General features: G+C 41.4%; 1 protein-coding gene across 1 annotated transcript; it reads right to left on the bottom strand.

Annotated features, from left to right (window-relative positions):
* Positions 1 to 217: 217 nt before the first annotated feature.
* jakmip1 (janus kinase and microtubule interacting protein 1) lies at positions 218 to 27,001 on the bottom strand. The gene is made up of 23 exons (XM_029441220.1): positions 26,502 to 27,001; positions 18,816 to 19,134; positions 16,824 to 17,156; positions 15,989 to 16,150; positions 13,684 to 13,896; positions 12,763 to 12,876; positions 12,391 to 12,537; positions 11,198 to 11,368; positions 10,305 to 10,364; positions 8,876 to 9,004; positions 8,128 to 8,256; positions 7,836 to 7,919; positions 6,541 to 6,603; positions 6,125 to 6,223; positions 5,168 to 5,269; positions 4,492 to 4,545; positions 4,335 to 4,400; positions 4,055 to 4,123; positions 3,838 to 3,915; positions 2,602 to 2,811; positions 687 to 752; positions 366 to 442; positions 218 to 264 (listed from the first exon to the last, which is right to left on the bottom strand). The coding sequence occupies exons 2-22, from the start codon at positions 18,969 to 18,971 to the stop codon at positions 392 to 394; spliced, it is 2,556 nt and encodes an 851-aa protein (XP_029297080.1). The 5' UTR covers positions 18,972 to 19,134; positions 26,502 to 27,001; the 3' UTR covers positions 218 to 264; positions 366 to 391.
* Positions 27,002 to 27,297: the final 296 nt, after the last annotated feature.

The following is a 27,297-nucleotide window of genomic DNA, read 5'->3' as shown; positions in this document are numbered from 1 at the left end:
TCCATGTGTTTGCTTCTCACAGAGGAGTTTCTATGTTCCAGGTCCAAGAACCCTTATAGTAAATATTATTTATAAATAAATCTCACTTTAATCTCATGTATATCTGGTTACCTATTACACTTTCAAATATGTTTGCATTCCAGGTACGGGTCAAAAGTGCACATTTATCAAAAAGGCCATGGGGTTTTTGTGAGCGGTCTACAAATGCATAAAAAACAGTTAGGTTTTGTTTCGTCCTCGCTTGCCTCCACAGCCCCTTAACACCTAAGAGAAAGAAAACATTTTTTAATTATTTCCTCATCATTATTGCCGTTACTATCAACACTATAACTGTATTGTTATGACACAGCAAATGAAGGGGCTACCTGATGTGGGTCCACGGTCACTTTCATTAAGGCCAAAGAATAAATGCTAAAGAGAAAAACAAAAAGAGGAACAAAAACTAAAAAAGGAAAAACAAAAAGGGTTTAATCACAAGTGAAAAGAGGGAGAGAAGAAGAAAAAAAAAGTGTTGAGAAGTTAATGAAATAAAACAAATCCTCAGTTCAGTACATCAACTCTGTCACGTTCTCTCACTCTCTCTCTCTCGCTAATCTTTGTCCAGTCACAGTACAGCTCACACGTACTCTACAAGCCTCAACAGAAATCTTAGTCTTAGAAAGAAACAATAGAATGTGAATTTATACCTTTTCCTCTATTTCCTTTATTTGTCTCTTTTGCAAGTCAAGCCTGTTCTCCAGGTCTCTAATTCTCTGCAAAGCAAAGACAGACACGGTTAGATCTCATGCAAATCACATTTGTGCAAAAAGAAACAGTTGTTTAATAGTTAATGAGACCAGGATCCAACTTTTCCTCTTTCCCAGCATGCCTTCTGTCTCCATGGTAGCTGTGTTGGGTAAGAATCTGCTGCCATGGCAACTGAAGTGCAGATTTAACAGTGGGAGTGACGCCATCTTTGAGACTTAAAACCCGAGCAGCGTATTTCACTGACTGCAGAATAACATATTAGTGTTAAATCTTTTATCTAGCTACAGCATCTTTACGGGAGTTTAGGGTTTTAAAAAGAAAGATACACATTTATGAGGAGAAACATGGAATAATAAAAGTGAAACACCAGCTTTTTAATTTAATCTGTTCCAAATTAATCTTTGGTGGAGCTGATGCCAAATTCAAGCAAGCACAGCATACTCATTCATTAAGGTAATAAAAACAAGCTCTTAAAGTCTTCCAGTCAGCCAGGAGACTCATGAGTAGTGTAATTGAAATGTGTTTAAAGTGTTTAGTGGTTAGATATTAGGTAAACAATGTTAGTAAGTACAGTACAACTGATTCAAATGAAGTTTAAAGGTTCAATGTGTAATTCCGAGCCACCTGCTACAAACAAATAGGGGGGCAGTATTTCACCTCTAAACTGCTTCCATATTGTAGTTGTAGTAGTTTGGTATATTTATTGTATATTAATTTAATTAACTAATGTAATTTAATTGATTTATATTGTGTATTGCATTTACTCCTGTGTAATGTTTGTGAGTCAGTCAGTGGGCAAGAATACCAAACTGCTAAAACTGTGAGAGCCGGACACAAAACACTTCTGTGTGATAATCTTCACGTGGAGCTGATCCATCGGTGTTTACTGGGCACTAATGTTAACCTGGGCTGTAGTCCGTGTAACGTGACGCTAGTTTATTTATCGGACTAAATCCAAAGGGGAAGAAACTAGAAAACGACCCGCATGTTAGTCTCATCTTCCCAGTGGCGGCGTAGCCAGGAGAGCAGCCTGCCGGGGGAGGAGAGATTCGGCAGAGCCGGCACTCTGCAGCCGCCTCCGTCAGACAGAGTCTCAGTCAACGGCCGGAGAGACTTGAACTCAGCCAGAACAAGCCCCAGTGCCGGCAGTCACAGCGGGCTGCTGGACCTGTGTAACGGCAGCAACAGGGAGTCTGAACCGTGCTGTGTCTGAACTTGAGCTAACTGCTAACTGAAGCTACGCCGTGTCCCGGGGCTGCAGACTGCTGCTCAGCGAAACAGCCTCTTGGCAGCTGTGAGGACGAAGCGAGGTGGTGCGGGTGGTGTTCTTGTTTCTGCCACGGCGCGGAAATGGTCAGTTAGACTGCTACTTTCAGCAGATATTTCTGCAACACAACACAGACGTCTTTGACTTAACGTTCACATTCTGCTGATAATGTTAGGTCATTGTTTTAATGTTTTAAGTTTAAATTCTGGCATATCTTACACATTGAACCTTTAAGTGGTTGTTGATGTACTCAATGAATCACATATACTTTACGAGCCATGAGTGTAAAACTAATGTGAGGGCTGCGGAGTGGAAGGATACTGAAGAAGTGGGGTGGGGGTGGGAATATTCAGATCACAATGATACACAAACACTCTCACACACAAAGTCCTTCTGTCTCATCTTTTCACTCTTGCACTTCTACATATGCACTTTCAGATAGGGTTACAGGCTGCAAACACAGGGATACTGCATCTTTCTTATCGCACCAGAGGTCTGGTGGGGTCAGACGTTTCAGACAGGTACCAGGGGTCAGATTGAGGGAGGGCAGGACTTAGTAACCTGACTCGATTTGTTTTAAGCCTTACCTGCTGGGCCTGCTGTAGGAGCTCCATGCGCTCCTTTAAGATCTGACTGTCAAACTGCCGGCTCTGCCGGAGAATCTGACGCCGCAGCTTGTCCACGGCTAGCCTCAGCTCCTCCCTCTGCCTGTCTGTCAGCGACTCGGACACCGCCTGGCATGCCGGCTGCTCCTGCTGCAGAGCGCTATACAGCGTGGCCTCCAACTCCTCGATCCTCTGCACAGCCAGCCACACACACATACAGGTACACAAACACACACACACACACACACACACGTGGACGGGCACATGCACATGCAGAAACACACACACACACACACACACAGGCATGCACAAGCACACACATGGAAGCACGCACACAAACGGATACACATATGCACACAAACACACACACACACGCACACCACTGTGACCATGGCAGATATGAGGAACACTGTTCCACTTTATAGTGGGGGTTATTTAGGCTCGACCTTCACATGGTAACTTTAACAACACAAATCATCTTTTCATTCTCAGTCTCCTACAGATGACTGTTCCTGCAAAGTTACCATGTAAAAAGCAAGCTTCACCAACACAATATAAAGTGGGACCATAAACACAAACTAACATCAAAACTGACCAAATCAAATGGTTAGAATTATGGAGAGTGACCTGAGAGTTAACCTAAGTGTTCTGGGTACGACCTAATTAAGTTAGTGGGAGGGGAGAATATTTTAAGATCTTTGATGTAAATAAAATCTAACATTGAAATCTTATTCAACCCATTCTGTCTAGATGTTTTCTTCAACTTCACAACTTTAACACAGGATATTCCTAAAAGGCATTATATCTTCACATTTTCTACAATTTAAGAGATCAGTGCTTGCAGAGAAGGATCTCATAAGACAAAAGAGCATAAGGCCAATAAACAAGAAGCCAAATGATAATTCAGTGGATTATATTGTTGATAGAATTTAGACTTCAGTGGTAAAAGATGCAGTATCCCGACACAACGCAACAAATGTTACCTTTATAGAGGATGTTTGCCCTCATGATGTTTAATGGGCTTCCAAATGTTTATGTGTCATGCTGGAATGGAAATGTTGCACCCTGTATTCCTCAATCACTTTATCACCATGACAGCTTGTACACAACCTTGGTTAACGGTGTAATTAATAGAAATAAGTGCACTTTGTCTATTTGAGAGGCTTTGGCCAACATTAGTATAAAAGGGACAAGGTCATACTGCTCCAGGCTCCGTACCATGTAGGCCTGATCCAAGGCCTGCTTCCTGTAGTCCAACTCTTCCTCGAGGAAACCCTTCTGCTTACTGAACAACTCCTGTGACAAGATGTGATAATATATAATACAGGACAGGGTATATAATAGTGACAAGTCCTGTATATTTGCAACCTTAAACGTAACCAGAGAGTCAAAACATTAGAAGATTGTGTACTTTAATGGTAAATTGATTTTTCACCTTCTCATTTTCTAGGTCGATCATCTTCTGTGTAAGGGCCACCTCTGTGTTATCTATCTGCTTCAACCACTGCACAGGGAGGATGGGGACGTAAGAGGAAAGACGAGGGATTAATGCTTCCACAGAAGCTAAGATATCTGTATTATTATCATCCATATTTAACTTAAAGATGACTCAAATTTAGTGGCCGTTTTCAGAATGAATTGTAAAAGTGTTACGACGATGTGTGTCCACTGTGTGTCAGTAAAAACACAACATGTCTGTGAGGCCTTTCACTCACCTTTTCACACAATGAGATCACCGTCCCTGCTTGGATCACCGCCACCTGCTCCTCATTTCTGAGATTCTACAGAAAACACAATCGGAGTTAACAGAAATGATAAGAATACCAGAGATTTAAAATAAGATCCAACATCCAACAGTGTGTCTGAACTCACCCCATTATCCCCCAGGATATCCAGTTTCTTCATCAGCTCCGGAATGATTACGTCCTGCACACAGGTCAAAAAAGACATCATATTGACGCCATGCAGTCTTAAAGGAATACTTCACCCCCAAAATGAATATCAATTACTCACCCCATGTTACCTTGAACTCCACAGTGAACGAAGAATCCAAAAGCTGAGAAAATGCTTGATGAATTGAAGTAGTCGTAGCGCATGTGAGAGTTTATGCAGACCCTATGATTTATACTGCACGAGTTCTGTAAGAGATTGTTATGGGATGCTTTGATATAGTTGTGTAGTTGTTAAACACGGCCCCCCCATTTACTTTAATTCATCAAGAATTTTCTCCATTTTTGGATTCATCATGCAGTTTGCACACAAATTGGGACATACTACTTCGTCATAATATTGCACCTTGAACTTTGACCCTCTTGATCATATATCCCCCCGCGCAAAGGATTGTGAGCCAAACAAGTGTGTGTCTCCGGGTGTGTGTTTACCTTTCGGAGGAACACCGCCGTCAACAAACATTGGTTCCTACTTATAGCAGGAGTGCTAATTGGCTCCTACAGTATGTATTGTGCCACACTAAATCTTTTTCTGGCTACTCAATAGTATGGTAGTATGGGTATTGGAAAGCAGTGTGCTTGTGTACGCGTGTTATCACCTTGACTCCCTCCTGGTGGCAGTAGATCTGCAGGGCACTGCTGCTGTTCTCAGGGAACGCAGACATGTGGAAATTGAGGGCAGGTGATCTGCGCTCCCTCTCCTGAAGAAAGTACACACCATGTTAATAATCATATACACACACGCGCATAAAAACATCATGACATAGGCTAAACTAACGTTTCTACAAGTCCTGCAGTCATGTAATAGTGCATTATAACATTGGTGGTGGTGGATTGTGAATGACTGAATGTAAATGAGGGAGAAAAGGGAGTGAATGAGGGATTTACTTACATGACACTGAAAACATGGTCAGGATCTGCCAAAATGAGGAAGGTGGAAACCCATAGATTCAAATGGGAAACCAAACCAATAGGGAGTTTGAAAACACATGCTGAAACTCAAACAGATGCTACTCGGCCTACATTCAGAAACACCTACTACATAAACAGATGCAATATCAATAGATATGAGATTTGCTACACGTTTTTCAACCTCCAGGTCAGTAATCTAACATTTTTCGGTACATCTCCAATTCTAACTTTAATATTAATTTAGAAGAATAAAAAAATAAAAAGTTAATCTGTCCATGGACATAAGCTTTTATCTTATGGAAAATGTAAACTAAGTGTAGGACACACATGCAAAAATGAGAGACAAAATGAACGATGGGATTGAATATTGAACTTAAATATGTTTTTATTCAATTAAAAATGATATTCATCTTAACACAACATTCTTTCATTAAAAAAATATTCCAGTTTAGTGGAGGGGTGTGCACACAGCTGCCATGCAAAACAATGCGAAACACAGATGCATACAGAGGAGGACTCAAGTGTGTATAAGTGAACAGTGCGTCTGTCTGTCTGGTTAGTCACTGTATGTAGGTCTTGCGTCTGGAACTGAGATTGTTGTTGTCGCCTTCTGATGACAGTTTGACGTTGGTACAGTCTCTTACTTCAAGTTCAAGCACTCTGAATTCCAGCAGCTCATTCTGATCCCGAGCGTCCTGAACCTCGGCATGCAGCCGCGACTCCCCCTGCTGCAGCGCACACATCTGCAGGCACACACAAAGTATTAAGAATACTCTGAATAATGAATGTCCTGTAGTTACAGTATCATAGTTTAAAAATAAAATGTTTTTCAGATAGCTAAGATGCAGGCCAAATGAACAATCTGCTTCGTTTGTTTTTTTAAGGAAAACCATGGTCTGATACTAATTATACTAATGATACTATGGTATCATACCAGAAATAGCCCTGAACATTTTTAAACAACACCAAGCTCTAGTAGAAATTAAGTCTGTAAGGATGCGGTAATGCACACAGTATACATGTTGCCATAATAAAGTGAGAACAGGCTAATGCAATCTACCTTCTCGTGAAGTTCCTGGTTGGTCCTGAGCAAGTACTGCTTCTCCTCCACCCACTTTGAGTCCTGCCATGACAACCAAACACAACTTCAGCAAGAAATGACACTGGCAAGAACAGGAAAGGAAGAACAGCATCCCCAATGACAGTGCGTGGTGAACAAAGCTGCCGTAAAACACAATCAGCCAACTCAAAACCCACAAGGTGACCATGTATTGCATTTCCAAATGACGCATGCAAATGTACCATAGACACAAACGGACAGGAACAGGGTGGCAGTGGCACAAGTTTATTGATCCAGTGAAATAAAAGACTTGTCCTGGGATAACAGGCAAAAGAGCTGCGTTCACAGTCATCCCGAGAAACAGTGACAGGAGGACCAGAAGGTGAAAAACAGCATAGCAGCAAATCAAATTAACAGCTGGATCGAGTCCCAGTGGAACAGGCAACATGCAGGAAATGTGCAGAGACAAAGGAGGAGGAGGAAAATGGTGATATGAATTCATAATATTTTCACTGTTCCTCATGATATTCAGTATAGGTTATAATTAAGGTGCCTAATGTCAGAAGTCATTTTAATCTACAAGGCTTTTCTCCTTTTGGCCTAGTTCTCAAACCAAGATGTTTTTTTTTAAAAATCAATAAATGAAATCAATGTAAACTATGGATTCACCGATCCAACTCTTTCAGTCCGGATACAGATAACATTTATTTCCTAACTTTGTAAAACAAAAAATATAAACGTAGTGATTTAATATTTATTGTTAAAATAATGATTCCAAAGCTGGTAAATAATCTTCAAAACAGGAATTACAATTCAAGTGTTAACCTTTATAATGCAGCAACAAATTAGTTCAAACCTAAACAGGAAATAAAAGTATATAAACATAGGCTTGAATAGATTCGGCCCCATTATCACCCGATTCAGCTATTTGAGTAAGTTTCGGCCCCTTTATCTAATATCGGCATCAGTGCATCCCTAATGTAAACTGTATTTTCATATTCAGAAAAGGTGAGACAATACTGGATTAAAATATCAATCTATTCATAATTGAAAAGAATCAAAGTAGTTCAAGTCTCCTCTCCAGGCTTGACTTCACAGAAAGGCTCAATAAGAAACAAACCCAACAAGGAGGGATAGAGGATGCGGGAGAGCATGCGGAAGTGACATCACAGGATTCTGCGGCAGACCTGGTCAGCAAAGTGCCAGCCCAGGAGCAGAGCAGCCAGAAAGACATGCAGGAGGGCCAGTGAGAGCAGAACCTGTGAGCTCCTGTCACCATCCCTCGTCTTTGTTACCTGCCCCCTCTCGACTAGGGCCTTCTCCAGGTCCCCCATCTTGGACTGGCAGCTGCTGAGCTCAATCTGCAGCTGCTCACGTGTCTGCAGGAGGGAAGATCAGTCATCAGGGACCATATGAACAGACACAGAAAACGTTATAAGGTATTACTGAAAAACATAAATTCAATCATTTACTAGACTTGGAAGTTACGGTAGACTGACTTCTTCATATGTATATTTCTTTGCAAAGACGTAAAGAAAAATATTTGTTGGATTGTTAAACGGGACAGAGAGGTTAAATAGTACAAACCCTGGCCTCCCTCTCAGCATCCAGAGAGCCCCCCGTCTGCTCCTGGAGAAGGGCGTAGGCCCGCTGGAGAGCCTGGTACTCTCTGGTCAACTGACGGAAGCGAAGCTCTGACTCTTCACGGCAAAAACTCTTCATTTAGGAAAAATTTACATTAAAAGATAAATGAGTAAAGTTTCTAAAAACAATGTAAAGACTCATACATAAATAATCCCTCTCGGTCATCACGTGTGTGGAGGTGTCTGGATCTGCAAACACCCTGCAGGCCTCTGTTTGCATTTTCTCTTTTCTTTTAATTTGTCTGCGTTCGGGACGTTTCTGGGCGTTAACCTCTATAAAGACGTAGTGACCAGATGCCAGATAGTAAGCACGGATCCAAGAGGAAACTACGAAAATGACCGGCAGTGCTGCAAATCCCAAAACGAGTGTGAATCTGAGGTTGTATTTCACGCTCTGGCAAGCAAAATAATGCTTGTTGACCCAGGGAGGAGGGGCCAACTTTGAATGATGTGTTTACAGATTGCAACCGACAAATCTTGTTAAAAAGAGACAGGGTCAAACGCACAAATAAACCTTTACCGAAACATATTTGTAAACCCGTCTCTTATTCTGAATATATATATATTTAATGTTCTGTCTTGTTTCTGTCCTGTCAGTTTTCTCAATATTTCTGAAACACATATTTCAGCTGTTATAACTATAGAATATAGTTTACAATATTTCCTTCAACGTACACAGAGGATTTTCTTACCTCTTCAAAATCCTCCTCTGGAGTTGCAGGTGTGCGGTCAGTGAGGTCTGTGTTGTAGGAGGTCAGAGAGGAGGTTTCAGAGTCTATCGACTCCTCATCAAATCCAAAATATGTCTCCACAACATGCCTCTGCAGAGAGGAAGAGAACAGAGGATATGCACATTGTTAAGAAACCTTAACCATCTATAGAAAGCAGTTATCCTACCTCATATGGATTATATCAGAACTGATTTTAGAATAAATCATTTCTATTAGAAATTCAATAAAGCTCTTAAATCCACCAAACATGTCTGCTACATTTTTGTTATGCTTTACTTTATACAGTAACAGTGTATTCTCCGACTTCTTGTCTAAAACTTGTCAAAACTAGGTACTGTCATTCTGCTGTTGATCTCAGGAAAAGTAAATCCAAACATATCAGATCACATCTCTGCGTGTTTCTTTACTTCTTTCTTGCTATTAACTTTTCCAAACCCCACAGCGTCCTTACCATCATGTTTATAAGTCATCTCCTGGCAACCAGAGAAGTAGAGGCAGACTAGGGCACAGAGGCAAATGAAGGACGAGAAGTAGAGAATGAGGAGGATGTACTCCGTCATGTTGCTACTACACCAAAAACACCAACACACAACTATAAAGAATCTCCGCAAAATATGTCTATCCTATTTTGACTACACAGAGCTGTGCAGGCCTTTAGGAACGTCCAAAAAGCACAATTGCTTTCCGTTGCACTCCCACACAAAATGAAAAAGCATCCGGTTACGTCAAATCACTCCTACTCCAAGCTCATGTATTCAGCTTCTGCTGAATTACTAAAAAAAAAAGGAGAGACAAATTTCCAGGTGCAAGTCCAAGAGCCAAGCCGCTGTGCCCAACCCTGTATCCACCTCGCCAAGGTGACAAACTGGTTACAGCCGGAGAGGTGGGAGAAAGTATCTGACATACAAACTCTTCCACCTAGCAACATCATCTCTGGTGTATTAGCCCAAACACACGTATCACAGCAATTATTTACCTCACCCACTTAGATATCGTTATCCCTTTCCCCTCACCCCTCACTCATTCACACACGAGGAAGCACAGATAAAAAAAAAAAAACACAAACTGATTTGCAAAAAGGAAGGATTTGCAATTTTTTGCAATAAATTAAAACATGATCGTACAATATTACTAAATACTCAAAATATAATAAAGCAACAATGGAAATAAATAAGTTTCCACTAGCTGTGGGTTCATGCAGCAGCTGCGTGAGCACCCAGCTGTGAGGGATCCTGTCATTATTGTCTCCTGAGCCCAATTTAAACGCAAACGTGCACAGCGAGACGCACACACACTCAATTAAAAGCAGCACTTAAGGTTCAGTCATCCACAGATCAGGTAGTCGCTTAGTTACGCACCTCTGGATTGCAAAACACTCATGGACACTTACTTTAGACAGTTTGAGAGGTTTCCTCCTGTTCTTTTTACCCATCACCAATCGATCACGTTCCTAAAAACAAAGAAAAAGTAGATCAAGACCAGCCTCAGATCTGATGTTTAAACGAGACTCGTGAGCTGCAAAGGCTTCACACAGTTCAATCAAAGCTGTGCTGATAATTGAGTTGAAGCGGTAATGGTGGACAAAAGAATATATCAGGGTTCAAGGTTAATGTTCTTTTAATTGGCCGGTCGGGCGGGTCAAAAGTTTACTTGAAGTAAATTATTACTACAATTGTTATTTTTAATCTAAAGTTAATTGTCTTGATACATTTTTATCTAAGGAAATGTCATTTTCTCGCCAGTGCCTGATTAGAACTGCACATGTGCAACTCTCAACAGAGATGAGAAGAAAGTGAGATGCCTCGTTAGCTACTTCCATCATCAGCTCCATGTTGCTAGATTTACTAGCCCAGCGTGGCATTTTACTTGCACCATGCAATCGGGCATTCCTTGTTGTTGAGCCTTGAATATAATCACAGGAATAAAGCAAGAGGGACTTTGTGATGAGTCATGCTGTGGTGGGAAGGTAAAGAAAACAGTACGGCAGAGGAAAGATGGGTAAATATGAATAAATGAGACATTCTCTTCTGAATTAGAGATTGTGTAGCATTCCACCAAACACAACCACAGAAAATGTATAAATTATTCCCTTAATCCAAAAGGGATTCACAAGGCAGAGAGGGCGGGCCAATGTTTCACATTGTGATGGCAAAATGCCCGAGAAGGGGAGAAGAAATCGTATTATCTGACAGCAGATGTCATAACACCGCCCCGCCTTATCCCACTTTAGAGCTTGAATGAATTGTTTCTTCACAAAATATATGGTTTGAGTGAAATCCTGACCTGCGTGAGCTCGTCAATGATGCCACGTTGCTCAGAAATCTGCAGCTTGAGGAACTCAACTTCCTGTTCCTCGTGGGCATGGCTCAGGTCCGTCAGGGAGCTTGGACGCTTCAGCTGGGACTGAATGGATTGTGGCTGTGAGGGGGGCCGAGAGGAGGCGGCTTTTTCCTTCTGATGAAGGGAGACAGATAGGGGCCAAGTTATAGTTGTACAGAGAGTTCTTCATGCTTATTACGAGGCTTAGTTGAATACTCGATTCTGATTGGTCAATTTTTGCTAAGGACGCTCTGATCATAGGGCCGTGTCCAATCATATCAATTCTCAGATAGTAGTCAGGTCAATTTAACAATGTCAGCTGTGGCCAAAAAAGTTTACCGTTAATTCATCAGAAAAGGGAAGGAAATGCTATTTATATAAATTCATTTTTAACATAGTGGAGAGCAGGAAACTTTGGATTCATGATGGCTGAACTGTCCCGGTAAAGAAAAGAGAACAAGAAAACAGCGCAGAGAGGTTAAAAGACACAAAGAGCTGGACGACAGACATGAAGTAAACACTAAAGAACACGGTATGAGCTATGGCAGTGATTAAAGACTAATGAAAACAGGCCGACAGTTACGGGGCTGTGCTCATTGTATGCATCTGTTCAAATTCCCTACTTAGGGAAGAACTTTATTTCCTAGTCATCTCGACTGCTCACAGCGACAGAGGCAGGGATATGTCCACTGCTCAAAGTTTGACATGTGAATTGCTAATCTTAAGAGGGCGACAGAGTTACGTTGCTTTCGCCGCACTTCCAACCGTTGCTACGCAGTAGAAATACAATAATTATTCAAATCAATTTTTAAAAAGTATTAATGTTTTGTGTCACATTATTGATTAATTCAGTAAGTAGCTGTGTAATAAGCAGGATAATGTGCCGCGAGCCTGTCATTATGAGAAATGAACCCCGACAGGGTGAGCAGGACCCCGACGTGAAGCTGCACATTATCTCTTACTTATCCTCAAATAGGTCCCGCTTCCTGTTTGAATATATTCTCAGGGACACTCAAAGTGCAGTAACACAATCCCTCTTTATCTACAGATTTAAACTAAAATATCTGCTTTTTTTCTAGGAGTATTTGAACTTTGGATTTATAGAGAGAAGAAGAAAACAACAGAGAAGTTGTAGTAAAATACAGGATGCATCTCACCATCTCAGCGCTCTCTCGGCTCAGGTTCTTCAGTTTCTCCTCCATGCGTTGCAGCGTTTGCAGGAGGTCGTCATTCTTCTTGGACAGCCGCTTGTTCTTCTCAAACATGGGCTTCATCTGGCTCTCGGCCTCTCGCACCCGCTTCAACTGGACAAAGGAAGGAAACAGGGAGAGGAAACCATTTAATCTTAAGTCTTCTGGAGACACCAAAATTCCAGTTTGAGCAGGAGAGGCCAGATCAAGGCTGCAGAGCTTAGAAAATCAAATGTTTCATAGGCATGTATGAATATCTGTACTTGTTACTTTAACAATATGTATTGGTGTATTTGCATGCCTATAATCACTGCATGTATGTGCGTGTGTGTTTCTCACTAGTTCATTCCTCTCGTCGGCCAGTAGTGCATTTCTGTCCTCCAGTTTCCTGATGACCGAGTGCAGCTCCGCAATCTTCAGCTGGAACCTCCTCATGTCACGCTCCTCCACCTCCTGGGAAGCAGAGGGGAGAGGGGAGGAGGAGGAGGAAGATAAAAACTAAAAAAGGGAGTACATGCAGGCAGCGGACAGGTAATTGAGGTGGATGGAAGGAGGAGGTGACGGGATGAAGGATGAGATACCATTTCACTGTGAAACTGTGAGCCTCTATGTGCAGTATAAACACCATATTGACATACTTCTCATGAATGTATGAGCTGTATGAGTAGGTGTGACTAAATTTACAGATATACAATATTACGATAATAAATGAATGATGCCTGAAGGTAACCCTGAGTTTTGCTTAAAATTTAAATGTTGGGGGTTCGTCAACCTGCCATAGAGACCTGCTAAAACAACAAACAACACATGCAGTACATTTTCATTATTTATTTCATTTTCAATGTTTTTTGAGTCCAATAAAACGTTTAAAATCAGGGATTGATCAATTACACTTTTTCTCTATGATACCTAAAGCCAGGGTAACGGCAGCTAATGCCATAAACTGATCTAAAGCTGTTGTTCTTTCTTTGTCTTCAATGCTACTTTAGAGGCTTTGTCACCCTTCAAACATCAGTTTTGGCACCTACAATGCAATGTTTTGCATTTTTTGTATACAAATCAACAATTTAAAAAAATGCTACAGTCTCTACATCACCAGTGAAAGTATAAAACAATCAGCCATCAAAAATTGATGTTCGTCAAATCCTGTGACGTAACTTTAATGTCTGTATTTAGGTCTAATGCATGTAGAGCATTTGCAGCTTTGCAGTGCCCGTAATATTAATGCTTTCACGCACATGTACAGATGAATGTGTTTACCTGGTTGTTGATCAGGTCTGGGTTGTCCCCCAGCCCAGGCATCAGCTCTCTCTTGGGGCTGCCATGGTTGTATCTCTCAGCCTCTCGTACGTGACCCAGCTGCTCATCCAGAGCTTCCTTCTGTAGCTGAAGCTTCTGGGCGTAGCCGGCCTGCACCCCCAACTCCCTCTCCAGAGCGCACATCACCCGGTCCTTCGACTTCAACTCATCCATCTAAAAGAGAGATGGATAGGAACATGGTGATGTTTTCAATTAAACCCCCATTACAGCCCACATTAATACTAAAAATGTCCACAAAACATGAATGAAATATAGTGCATTGTTTTTCTGTTTTATTTTTGTGCAAACAATTACATTTAGTGTGAAGTAACTTTTAACCATACTGTAAGTCCCACATTGTCTACACTGTTCAGTGTTCAGTCTAACAAGCCGTATGCTCTAATGCAGTGGTTCCCAAATGGTGAGCCGTGAGACAAATCCCGGTGTGCCGTGGGATTTTGAAACAATTAGACCTATTGTATTTAATTGTACACAAGGTTATGAACTATTCTTAATTTACTTCAGTGTTTCCTCTAGGTTTACTGCTCCTGTGGGGTGCTGCCTGGGCGGGATCAGGTCTGTGTGTGGCGCAGATTTTTGAAGTTCTCTCCTTACCTTTCCTCCGCTCTGTCTCTGACTAAGTGTGTGGGCTTTTGTGTGTGTGTGTGTGTGTGTGTGCGCGCGTTTGGAAGCGGAGCTCCGCCCTTCATGAAGCAGAGGAGAGAATGTAAATACGCAAAGCAACTGCAACGTGCACATAAATGAGATAAATGACATAAGCGTTTAGTTTATTTAATAAAAGAGCACCTGTTCAATGTGAAAAGTCAGTTGTGAATATATATATTTATTTATTTTTAAACGTCTTGAATTTCAGGGGGGGAGGGGCGCAGCGCAGGGAAACACTGTACTCTATCGGTACTTTGTCCTACACACTTATTTCACAATATAGAAACAATAGGTCTTATATGTTTTGGCCTAAATATATATAAAACAGTCATTAAAAAAAAAAAGAAATCTGTCAAAGCGAACCCGTTTTAGCCATTTGCGCATGGTGGGAAATATTAGAGTGTGACACATCAAAGGCTCTTTGCTAGTGTGAAGGAGAATAGCTTCTTACAAGGACTGAATAAATGTTCACAGAGTGATAACAGTGATACTCTGTGTTATAGAGGGGATTTTGTCCAGATATGAACACAGGTGTGCCTTGAGATTTTGGCTTGGTCTTTGGTGTGCCTTGGCCACAGAAAGTTTGGGAACCGCTGCTCTAATGGCACGAGAACAGAATAAGGGAGAGACCGTGTTTTAAGTTTTAAAATATAGTGCTTACGCTGTGATTAATTCATGAAGCTTTGTTCTAGCTCTGCGTTCACACAACTTCTTCTTCTTCAATTCTACTTCCCTCCATATTTAGTTCTTTAACGCTGGTATTTCCTGCACTGCCTGCTCTCCATCAATGAGCAGTTTTACTCTTTTACTGCTCTCATTCCAAATATTATGAAGTGTCCTTGCTCAAACATTCCTGTACTAACAATAATGCCTCACTGTGAATAAAAGGGTTAATGAGTAACAGCGGCAGGTACACAGACTTTCATTTTTACAGATAAGCACCACATGGAACGATAGGCTAAGACAATACAACAATTAGCCTTTAACCTTCATGCAATTACAGATAAACTTCAGAAGCAGGGAAACAGATGCGGTGTGTGATGAACTGTTGGTCATATTCAAATGTGGTTGAGACAGACGAGGGCTATAACACTTTTAATGCTAACCTATCACAGGAATAATAACAGATGGTTTATAGGGCAGTGTAAGATCTGTCTTTTTGTTATTCATTGCTCCACATTTAGTAATTGAATTAAGGTTGTTGTGATGGACATAACAGGACACTCGCCAACAAAAGGCATGATGGGTAGGTCATCATGTGGTATCGAAATTTCTTAAATCAGCTTCTTGCTTACTGAGCATTAGTTAGAACAGTGTTGGTTTCAGAGACTTCTGTCACAATGATTTAACTACATACATTACATCATTTATTTAAAGACAGTTGGGGGAATGTTTGTTGGGTTTGCTTATTTATAATAATTGAGAAATGATATATTGTGTAAAATAAAAGTCAGCTGCACATATACCATCAACAGTGTCTTTAGGCAATATTTGAATTCATTAGCCTTTATATAAAGACTAAAGACTGACATGGCCACTGGCTAAAGTGGCCATATGTAGTGTTTCTAGTGTGAGTCTTCCTAGCAGCGAGGGGTCTCACCAGTCTGCGGATGTCTCTCTCACAGTCCCGTTTGATGCGGTGCACCTCATCCTGGTGATGTTGGTAGGCCGTGCGGAGATCTGCTGCTTTGGCTTTATCGGCCTGCAGAGCATTTGCATGTGCCTCCTCAGACTGCTTCCTGGCTGTCTTCTGCTCCTGGATCTAAAAAAAAACATACACATACACACTAAAATATAAATACACACAACACCAAAACAACAAAGAGAGTGACACTCGCACGTTTATAAACACACGTCCTATCCCATTAGACAGTTGTAATGATAGATGCCCTGTTTGTATGGAAAGGCTACAACGAAACAATAGCTTGGCAACAGGCTTTTCCACCCTGCTTCCTGTTTTTCAGCAGCACATTCTCACACACGCACACGCACACACAGATGTGTAAGTGCATTGAATATGGTGCGGTGCATCAAATTACATTTCTGCATTGACAAGATGTAGAAGTTTTAGGCACATCCAGCTGAGCTCTACTTTTTGAGACGCAGAGTATATTAGACTTGGTTTGAAAGCAACATTAGGATTAATTAGGGCTGAGTATCATTTAAAAAAGAATCATGATACCAGTACCACTACTGTACCCTTAAAGTGATACTGATACTATTAGAGTACTTCATTTAATATCTGCTTCAATCTATACCCATCATGTGACATCATACACCACACAATTATTTCTGCCAAATAACTTTCTGAAAGTGTCAAATTATTAAAATATTTTATACCAAGTACATTTTGGTGGCATCTTGGCACGCTGCACTGCTAATGAAAACATACTTAATTTGGCTTTACTGTCACCTAAATACATGCTACAACCTACCTCCTGCTGTAGCTTTATCCTCTCGCCATCAAAAGCTCTCCTGGCCTCCTCCCGAGCCTCTGCAAGAAGGGCATTTTTTAGCTTGTCAGCGGCTCCATCTCTCAGAGCGTTCACGAGCCCCTGGAGTCTCTGCACCTCTGCCTCCCGGATCTTGATGGCCCGAGCCAGCTCAAATTCATGCTGCCGCACCAGGGTCTCACGGGCAGCCGTGTTCTCACGTAGCTTTTCTTCATGGAGTTTGGCGCGCAGGTCAGTGAGCGCCACAGCATGTTTGTGCTGCTCAAGCTCCCGAGCCTGCCGCTGCTCCTGGAGTCGCTCACGGAGCTTACAGACCTGTGAGTGTGACACATTTTACCATTAGCATCCAATCAACAAGTAATTACCATTAAAAAAAAATTGTAGGGCGCCGCTGTGTTTATCCATTTGTCCCCAGAATGTGTGCAGCACTGTGATAACTTCATTTGCACGTTTGTGCTTTAAGTCCTGGCAGTCGAAAAGAAAAAAGGGATGAGCAGCATCGATGATGATTTATTCCCCAACAGGAAGCAATAAACATTCAAATTAGGAACAGTTATGGTTTGTGTGCTATATAAAGAAGTGTTGCTTGCATGCACCTCCTTAGTCAGATTCATTTTATCATGATACATTATTCCATTTGATGAATCTGTATACTTGTCCCATCGTAACTGTCAATGGTATACTTTATGCACTGCGGTTGACATTCTTACATCTATCGCTCCACATGCCATCCTTGCATCTATATAAATATATATATATATATATATATAATATATATATACTATAATAATATATAATAATAAATATATATAATAATATATATATATATTATTATATAAATAAATATATATATATTATATATATATTATATTATATATATATTTTTATATATATTATTTATTTATATATATATATATATATATCTATATATCTATATAATCTATATTCTATCTAATATCTCCTATATCTTTATCTCTCCTTTTCTTATCACTTCTTTTTCTCTCTCTCTCTCTCTCTATCTCTTTCTTTCTCCCTACTTCTTTTTTTCTTCTTCTTTTCTCGCGTCGCTCGCTCGCTCGCTATGCTCGGAGGGAGGGGGGAGATAGAGATGAGAATAGAGGATAAGTGAGAGATGAGAGAGAGAAGGGAATAAAGCTAGATTTAGAAAAGAGGGAGGAGTAGGATGGTTTTTATTTCTCTATATCTCTGAGAATATTCTTTTTTCTTTATATAATATCTTCTTTCTTCTCTTTCTAGAAGGATATATATATCTAATAGATATATATATAGATATAGATAATATATATATATATATCTATATATCTCGATATACATATTCATCATTATCACCTACAATACATACATTACATACATACTACATACATACATACATACTACACATATATATATAAATAAAGCACTTTAGGCTTACATGTAATGAAGTGTGGCTATATAAATAAAATTGCATTTCCCATTCTCCGAGTACAACCATTACGGATGCAGAGAAAGGGCGGCGAGAGAGTACTGGGAGGTAGTTTATGTGAAGATAAAAGGAGAGGCAAACCACTCTAAGTGCTTTTCCAAGCATGGATAAACTGGTTGGCCATGTTGTGTAAACTGATGACAATGTCTGCAGCATTAACACCGTGTAAATGAGACACTGGAAAAAACTAGTAAAATCTAGTAAAATCTAGTAAACTTGTGGAACTAGCTCTCTGTATAAGTTCATACTGAGTGTCACTATTATTACAACTCTTCTTATACATATTCATTCTTAATAAGTGTGCTTTTATTGAATATTAGCTGCTGTGAAAAAGCATTTTCAACTTTGTGACTGAGCTCGCATAAATAAGTAAGTAATTTACCCTCTCCTTCTTTTGTGATTATTTAAAGGGGACTACCTCACTGTCACTGGTGTCCTGTTTCTACACAAGGCCTGCACTTCTTCATCTCCTTCTTCTTTCTCCGCCTCACCTTGCCCCGCTCCTGCTGCAGCTCAATCTGGCTGTCCATGAGTTTGCTCTTTAGTTCCTCGTTGGTGGTCGGCACCGAGTCAGTCATCACCTCCGATTTCTCCAGCTTCCTTCCCTTCTTAAGGGGTGGGGCCGCAGAGGGTGTGGTTGAGGACATAGCACTCTGGCTGCCCAATCAGGACGGACATAGAGTGCCAGGCGTGGCGAAAAGGAGGAGAGTCAGTCACTGCTCTGCCTCCGTGCGAGGCCCTGCATCAGGATCATCATCAACATCATATCGTTGTCAAGTCTACATCATTGCTGGAGGTTGCTGAGAGCTTCTATTTGAGACAGACAGACAAACAGAAAGAAAAAGTCAGACTTACACCAAACTACTCTGCACGATGCACTGGACCCAAGCCACATGATGCACTACAGCCTGGGGAAAACAGACTATTTTTGGGACTAACATTTACACTCTCCTCTGTCACCCTCTTCTCTCCAACATATACACGTGGGCCATTTATCATCATCCTATTCCAATCCCTGGACTGTAGTTAGAAGCCCCATAGTGCATGAAAATGTGTCTGACCACCAGAGTTATGGTCCCCGGGCCTCTTACATTTCTCTGACACTTCTCTCTTTCAGTAGACTGAGAAATGAATCCTTTATTAATGTAATCATCAACTGTGCAGAATAAAGAGCTGTCCAAGTATTACTATGGTCAACTTAACCCCCTGCAGATCAGACTAATCATCACACATCACATCAGCACTCTGAACACTGACAGTCTTTACTAAATGGAATTCAAGAGAGGTTTTCTTGGAAACTTTGATCTAGAAACCTTCGCTTCATTTATCTTATTTTTGTCTTCACACCTTCTAAACAAATTACTGTTTCAAATAGATATCTGATTGATTTTGTCTGGACTCTTTGGACCAGGTGCATGGAGATGGCAGCTAACTCGATGACTGCTATTCACTCCTTACACTTTATCCAATAAAGCAATATAATTGCGAAACCAATGAGGATATCTTCCACACAAACCAACACTTTCCCACTGAAGGCAGACGACAGTTGTGTTAGCAGGTGTGTGTTTGGCAAATGGATTTGTTGCTACAATGACACACATTCACTGAGCTGAAGTGGACTCCTTTAATCTCTTCCAGGAATGAATTGTAACCCAGTAAACTTACAGTTCTTTATACTGACTATTGAATAAATAATGCAACAATGAGGGACCTAAAGCATTAAGACCAAAGGCAGGCGACTCCATCTTTTTCTACACACACATTACCAAACATTCATTCAGCATACACAGATGGCAGCAATAGTAACCAAGGCAACTCTTGCTCTCAAAAACTCTCTTCCTCTCGTAGCAAAGGAGGATGGGAAGGAGGAGTCTCGCAGTGGATTTGAAACACACAAACACACACACACAACATCATCGTATATAGGCTGCACATTTGAAAAAACACACGTACACACACATGATTTTGTTATCTGGTTCAATCTTGGAACCGAGGTTGACTGAGAGTCAGAAATGCATTTATGCTCGAGGGCAAGGAAGCTTTCTTCCACATGGATTCTTACACAGCACACACAGTCAAACGTTGGGAACCAGTGGGGATGTGAGAGAAAAAGAATGAGAGACAGGATGGAAGAAGATTAGGCCTATAAGAGAGAGACAGAGTAGAGCAAAGAGCAATCACCCTCCCCCCCCACCTCTTACATCCCTCCTCCCCCACTTGCTGGCATGGTGATGTTACCGAGCTGAGGCAATCAGTGATCTCCCTCTTATTCACAGAGACAGAAAGAAAGAGACGGAGAGAGACAGAGAGAGACAGAGAGAGACAGACACAGAGACAGAGAGAGAGAACACTTTCCCGAGTCTCTTACACGGAGCAACTCGGGACAGATCCAGCTGACATCTGTTCACACAAACTCACTAGACTTTTTCACAATACTAACAAAAACGAGCTCAATAGACTTGACTCACAACTATGTGTACTGGAATGAGCACACTTTATTTACAAGAACAAAGAAATATTCTCTGTACAGTTTCCACCCTGACACTGCTTCAAGCATGTGTATGCATGCCTGTGCCGTTATCAGAGACCAGTTGTACCCAAGCTTAAATGGCTGAGAGGCATGGCGCACAGTTTTACTGATTTTTCTTGATAGGGGAAGGATGGATGCAACGCTCTTCCCCAGCAGAAATAGGAAATCATACCTTAAGTGGTCTGATGGATGTGAATAATTTTAATGCATATTTGTCTTTACATATTTTGGTTCAGAGCTACTAATAACCTGTATATATATATATATATATATATATATATATATATATATATATATATATATATATATATATATATATATATATATATATATATATACATATACACACACAGTATATCTCAAAAGTGAGTACACCCTTTGGATTTTTGCAAATATTCTGTTATATCCTTTCAGGGGATAACATTATCCTACTGAAACTTTGATATAACTTAAAGTAGTCAGTGTGCTGCTTGAATAACAGTATAGATTTATTGTCCTTTGAAAATTACTCAGTACACAGCTGTTAATGTCTAAACAGCTGGCAACAAAAGTGAGTACACCCCATAGTGAACATGTCTAAATTGTGCCCAAAGTGTCAATATTTTGTGTGACCACCATTGTTATCTAGCACTGCTTTAACCCTCCTGGGCATGGAATTCACCAGAGCTGCACAGGTTGCTTCTGGAATCTTCTTCCACTCCTCCACGACGACATCACGGAGCGCACGGATGTTGGACACCTTGCACTCCTCCACCTTCCTCTTGAGGATGCCCCACATGTGCTCAATTGGGTTTAGGTCTGGAGACATACTTGGCCAGTCCATCACCTTAACCTTCAGCTTCTTCAGCAAGGCCGTTGTCATCTTGGAGGTGTGTTTAGGGTCATTATCATGTTGGAAAACTGCCCTACGGCCCAGTTTCCGAAGAGAGGGGATCATGCTCTGCTGCAGGATGTCACAGTATATATTGGAATTCATGTGTCCCTCAATGAAATGCAGCTCCCCAGTGCCGGCAGCACTCATGCAGCCCCAGACCATGATGCTGCCACCACCATGCTTGACTGTAGGCAAAACACATTTGTCTTGGTACTCCTCACCAGGGTGCCGCCACACACGCTGGACACCATCTGACCCAAACAGGTTTATTTTGGTCTCATCAGACCACAGGACATGGTTCCAGTAACTCATGTTCTTGGATTCATTGTCTTCAGCAAACTGTTTGCGGGCTTTCTTATGCATCGGTTTCAGAAGGGGCTTCTGTCTGGGGCGACGGCCATACAAACCGATTTGATGCAGTGTGCGGCGTATGGTCTGGGCACTGACAGGCTGACATCCCACTTCTGCAACCTCTGCAGCAATGCTGGAAGCACTCGCACGTCTATTTTTGGAAACCAACCTCTGGATATGACGCTGAGCACGTGGACTCAACTTCTTTGGTCGACCCTGGCGAGGCCTGTTCCGAGTGGAACCTGTCCTGGAAAACCGCTGTATGATCTTAGCCACTGTGCTGCAACTCATTTTCATGGTGTTGGCAATCTTCTTATAGCCAAGGCCATCTTTGTGAAGCGCAATAATCCTTTTTTTCAGCCGCTCAGAGAGTTCCTTGCCATGAGGTGCCATGTTGTCCAGCATTCAGAGAGAATTGTGCCCAAAACACCAAATTTAACAGCCCTGCTTATCATTTACACCTGAATCCTTGTAACACTAACGAGTCACATGACACCAGGGCGGGAAAACAACATCATTGGGCACAATTAGGACATGTTCACTATGGGGTGTACTCACTTTTGTTGCCAGCTGTTTAGACATTAACAGCTGTGTACTGAGTAATTTTCAAAGGACAATAAATCTATACTGTTATTCAAGCAGCACACTGACTACTTTAAGTTAGACCTTAAATAACCTTATCCACATCGACAAATAAACATTTACCCAGCTTACATTGTACTAGAAAGCCCAAAAGTTTAAAAAATAAAATCATTTCATTCATTTTCAAAATCATCGACCATTGCTGATATATTCCAATGTTCAAAACTGAAGAAAAGTACTATGAGTCATCAATTCAATCCAACGTCATATTTTGCAAAGAGTAAAAGCAACAGAAAAGGCTCCTTCAAGGCATATTTAAATGCAGGGAACGTAGCACTGAGACAATCAGCTTAAACAAACAATGGCGCTACATCACTCGAAGTTGACTACAAGAAAGAAGTGGTGAAGAAATCCTCACTCAAAGACAATTAATCTAATGTCCTGCTTGAGAATGAGACTGTAAAAAAAGGTCAGCAACAAAATGTGTCTCTCCACATCAGCTTAAGAATAAGTTTAATTATCTGGTACCTGGCTACGACTGGCTGATGTTGAAATCTTGATCCTTTCCAAACGGGCTGAACAAAGTGTGACTAACACACAGGTAGTTTCATAACGGGCTCAGGAAATCCCTGCTCTCTCTGTCAAATACATGGCCTGCATTTACAACAAGTGCTCTGGTTGGTGTGTTTTCCTGGGCTTTGCCTTTTAGTTGGAAGATTTACATGAAGGATGTTTCTTTTTTTTCTTTGTAATAAGATTTTTTATAATAAACATCAGTAGTGGACAGTGGTCAGGCAGTACATTCCTACAACAGGAGCCTAGAGTAACTTACTTTAACAGCTGGAGACTGTTTTGATCGTTTGAGACAGGTACATGTAGTGGCACCGTTACTGAAATCTACATTATTTATTTATTTGATGATCAGTGTCTTGATTAATTGATTATTTGTTTGCTCTATAAATTATCATATCTTCTCAAAATTCCTATTAAGTATATAACAAATAAAGTAATCTATTTAAAACAAGTCAGGTATTGTGAAATATGTATTGGCATTTGTGCAATAAATGTGTACTTGATAGACATCAGAAGAATTAAGCCTGCAGAGAGATGTGAATTTGTATAAAATTACTGATTGCTAAGGGATGTGACTATCATCTGCAACATACACATTGTGATTTAGACTTCACAAAACAGTCATGTATGAGACAATTGTCCTTAACTGGCTAAAAAAATGTATTGTAGCATTTTAGCGTGTAGATATCTAGCATTACATTTAACTTTTAGAATTTGATTACATGTCTGTGATATAAACTATGTAATAATTTGCATATTATAGGTTTTATTACATAGTACAGAAGAAAGACAGGTGAGCTACCAGGGCCCTGAGGGTTTTTTAAATGTTGTGTAGACAAACGTCTTTGTAATAGTCACAAGCTTATTGCACACAGATGGACCTCCTCGAAGCTAGACAGACCACACATACACTCGCATAGTGTCAAACATTAACTAGACTTCAGTGAGACATGGAGGCCCAATAAAGACATAAAAGAGCTGCAAATGGGAGCTGAAACAAAGACTCATTGCTTCTCCGTGAAGGTTAGAAATCTACAGAGAGGGTGTGTACTGACAGAGATATGCTCCTGTTTTTATCCTGCACATTCTTTACAATGCCTCATAGGTTTACATACGGACACAACACACATACATTGTTATTGTAGTCATATCAGCATCAGCAGTATCAGAGTGTAGACTGTCAGAACAGGTCTGGCCACACTCCACACACACACACACACACACACACACACACACACACACACACACACACACACACACACACACACACACACACACACACACACACACACACACACACCTAGTACACACACACACACACACACACACACACACACACACACACCTAGTGATACTCTAAAGACACTGTAAAGATCCTACTAGGAAGCAGAGTAACTCAGCCAAGTGCAACACTAGTGGAGCATATGACCTATAAACGACTATCCCAGCAGAATGACTACAAGTTACTGACCCCAATGACTAGTCAACCCAAACAGATAGACAAGAGGTCTCTTTCTGTCTCGCTCGGTGTCTCTGTCACATACATGCATGCCACCGACTCAGTTATGCTATTTTTAGTTTTATTGCTCAGGGTTTAGATCATGCTCATCCTGGTCATTCATTGCTGGAGGTGTGTGTTTGGCCTGTGCATGTACATCTATGTGCATTGTATGCTTTTGTATGCATGGGTGCATCAGTGTGTATGTTAGAAGTGGTGATAGCCTCTCCCCGCTCAGAAAGACATGATCAGTGCAGTCAGTAATGTGATTAACCCTGCCTCTCCCTCTCTCTGACTACAGAGCACATTAATCAGTACGGGCTGGTTACTATTTACCTCGTAAACAGGAATACACAGTACAGACATCTGTCCCACTCTTTGCATTACGAATATAGGATGAACTACCCAATGTATTCAAGGAAGGGCGAGCAATGAGAGAGGTATGCACATGTGGGTATATTCCATAAGGATTATCCTTGTAGAAGCCAGTTACTCAAAGTGTTATACTCAGGAAAGCAGGGGTATGGAGGGAGAGATAGGATTACAAATGAAGAATGAGTGGGATGAATTAAATTAGAGAGAAGTGTGGATAAAGGCATGGGATGAGGATAAATATAGGGGATGTAAACACGAGTCCGGGTGAATGTCAGCATTTATTAAGGTTATACCTAACCTAGAGTAGACTGACAGGTTGAGGTCAGGGTGAAAACATAACCTTAAATATTCATGAATAAGAGTAGACAGTGATCCTATCTTGCTGTCACAATAATAATTAGAGTTGTCACAGAGCCTGCATGAAGATCAGTTAAAACAACACATACATACACATATGAGCACAGCATGCATCATAGTTTTTACAGCATGGCCTGAGCAGGCTGATCAAACAGAAGTGAGTGTGCAACACATGTCGGCTGTCCACTGGGGCAGATTTACGAGCCTCTGGAGCAGCCTGCAACAGCAGCAGAGCTGTTATGACAGTCTGACCCCGCCGGTAAACATAGCCTGATGGGCAGAGTACATGCATGGCAGTGGACTGGTGTGGTAAAAGGGATATGGTGGATATGTTGGGGATGGGTAATTGCGATGTGGCCAGCTATCTAATGAGCTGTCAAATTGGAGATTATAGGGTAGAGTGCTGCTGGAGGGAGCGCTTTTACACTGCTGCCGACTGTCCGGCGTGCCAACCACACCCCACGGCGACATGCATGCATGCATGGGGGAGCTGCTGCAGCATCCTCCAGCCACAGAGGTCGGACGTCCTTGCACTCTCAGGCTGTTAATTTATCGATGTTTCTGTGTGAAGCACTGCCATGTAACATTTCCACCGTGCTGCTCTAATATGGTCCATATTCCACCAGGGGCCTCCCTTATACCGGGCAGAACACGGTGAGAAACGTCAGTAGTGTAACGGCTGAGATAACGTATCAGGAGGACAGTAAAATAAGTTGTACATTAATCACTCGTGTCGGGAAACGTTATCATCACGCTTCATACTTCCTCTTTGGCTAGCTGGCAGAGTCGGCCAGAGACCAGGGACGTCACACAATGCAGACACAATTCACATCCCTGTCTGGGTCGATATGAGGCTTGGCAGTTACTGTTGGTAGCCCAAAACTCACGTCGAGACCCAGATATGATGAAGCCAGTCCGGTGGTCGTTTCTGCTCCGTTAGCAGATGAAACACGGATGTTGGACATATGTCTCAGCAGCTAACCGCCAGTCAGAGTCTACAATGAGTTGTTTTAACATAACAGACCGAGCAAACTTACCTGAAATGGAGGTCCGGTGGTCACAAGATGTTGAAACGTTACTGCCTAATTTGCTTCACATCCAGGAAGGGAGGCTGAGCTTCGGCGTGTGTGTGGGGAGCTGAACTAAAACACCTCCAGCTCTTAAAAGATGCCGAGACCAGATAACTGCACCCGGCGACGGTTTACAACTTTATTCCTCAGATATATCACACACATTTCCCAGCGCTGAAGTTGTATTTCCACCACTGACACTATCCTCTAGCTACAGACTGGATTCAGCTCAAAGCTTCTCCTCCTCTCGCGCCGCACGTTGACATTTTCCTCCACGCCCACATACACACACACAAACACTTGAGTGCACGCGCGACGTCATCCGTTCACATTTCATACACATGAGTAAAATAAATATATATATATATATATAAAACTGTTTCGTTGCCTGTGTGGGGAGGGAAGAAACGCCGGGGCGGGCGTCGCCGGTAGCGTGATAGAAGCGCGACACCTGACTGCGTGTTCAATAATGACACCGCGCGCGGTTAATGCGTGGACACGCCGCCGGTGCGGGAGAAACGTACGTCGTCAGGGCGTACGGTGGTACAGACAAACCAACACAAAAAGAGGAAAATATATATTAAAGACATACTGCTGTTATTGTCTGTAAGAGCAAGATAATTAAGAAGTAGATTCAACTCAATTAACAAAGGATGGAAAGAAGACTGGGGAACAAAACATTTCTTATGGTGAATAAAGATCTTAAGAACTTAACAATATAGGCTATTCTAGAGATTGGTTAGAAACATATTGTCTTTATAAG

Source organism: Cottoperca gobio, chromosome 10 (assembly GCF_900634415.1).
Source record: "Cottoperca gobio chromosome 10, fCotGob3.1, whole genome shotgun sequence".
NCBI lineage: Eukaryota > Metazoa > Chordata > Actinopteri > Perciformes > Bovichtidae > Cottoperca > Cottoperca gobio.
The sequence above is the reverse complement of the archived record's forward strand: the minus strand, read 5'-3'. Positions and strand labels throughout refer to the sequence as shown.

What these genes read in the sequence shown, in the direction of transcription:
- jakmip1 (XM_029441220.1), bottom strand. Translation starts at nt 18,971, where the DNA reads ATGTCCTCAACCACACCCTCTGCGGCCCCACCCCTTAAGAAGGGAAGG. An exon ending in CAGACCTGATCAACAACCAG is followed by an intron (nt 12,877 to 13,683) that starts GTAAACACATTC and finishes TCTGCTTCCCAG; the next exon opens with GAGGTGGAGGAGCGTGACAT. An exon ending in ATGCTGAGAGGGAGGCCAGG is followed by an intron (nt 7,920 to 8,127) that starts GTTTGTACTATT and finishes TCCCTCCTGCAG; the next exon opens with ACACGTGAGCAGCTGCAGAT.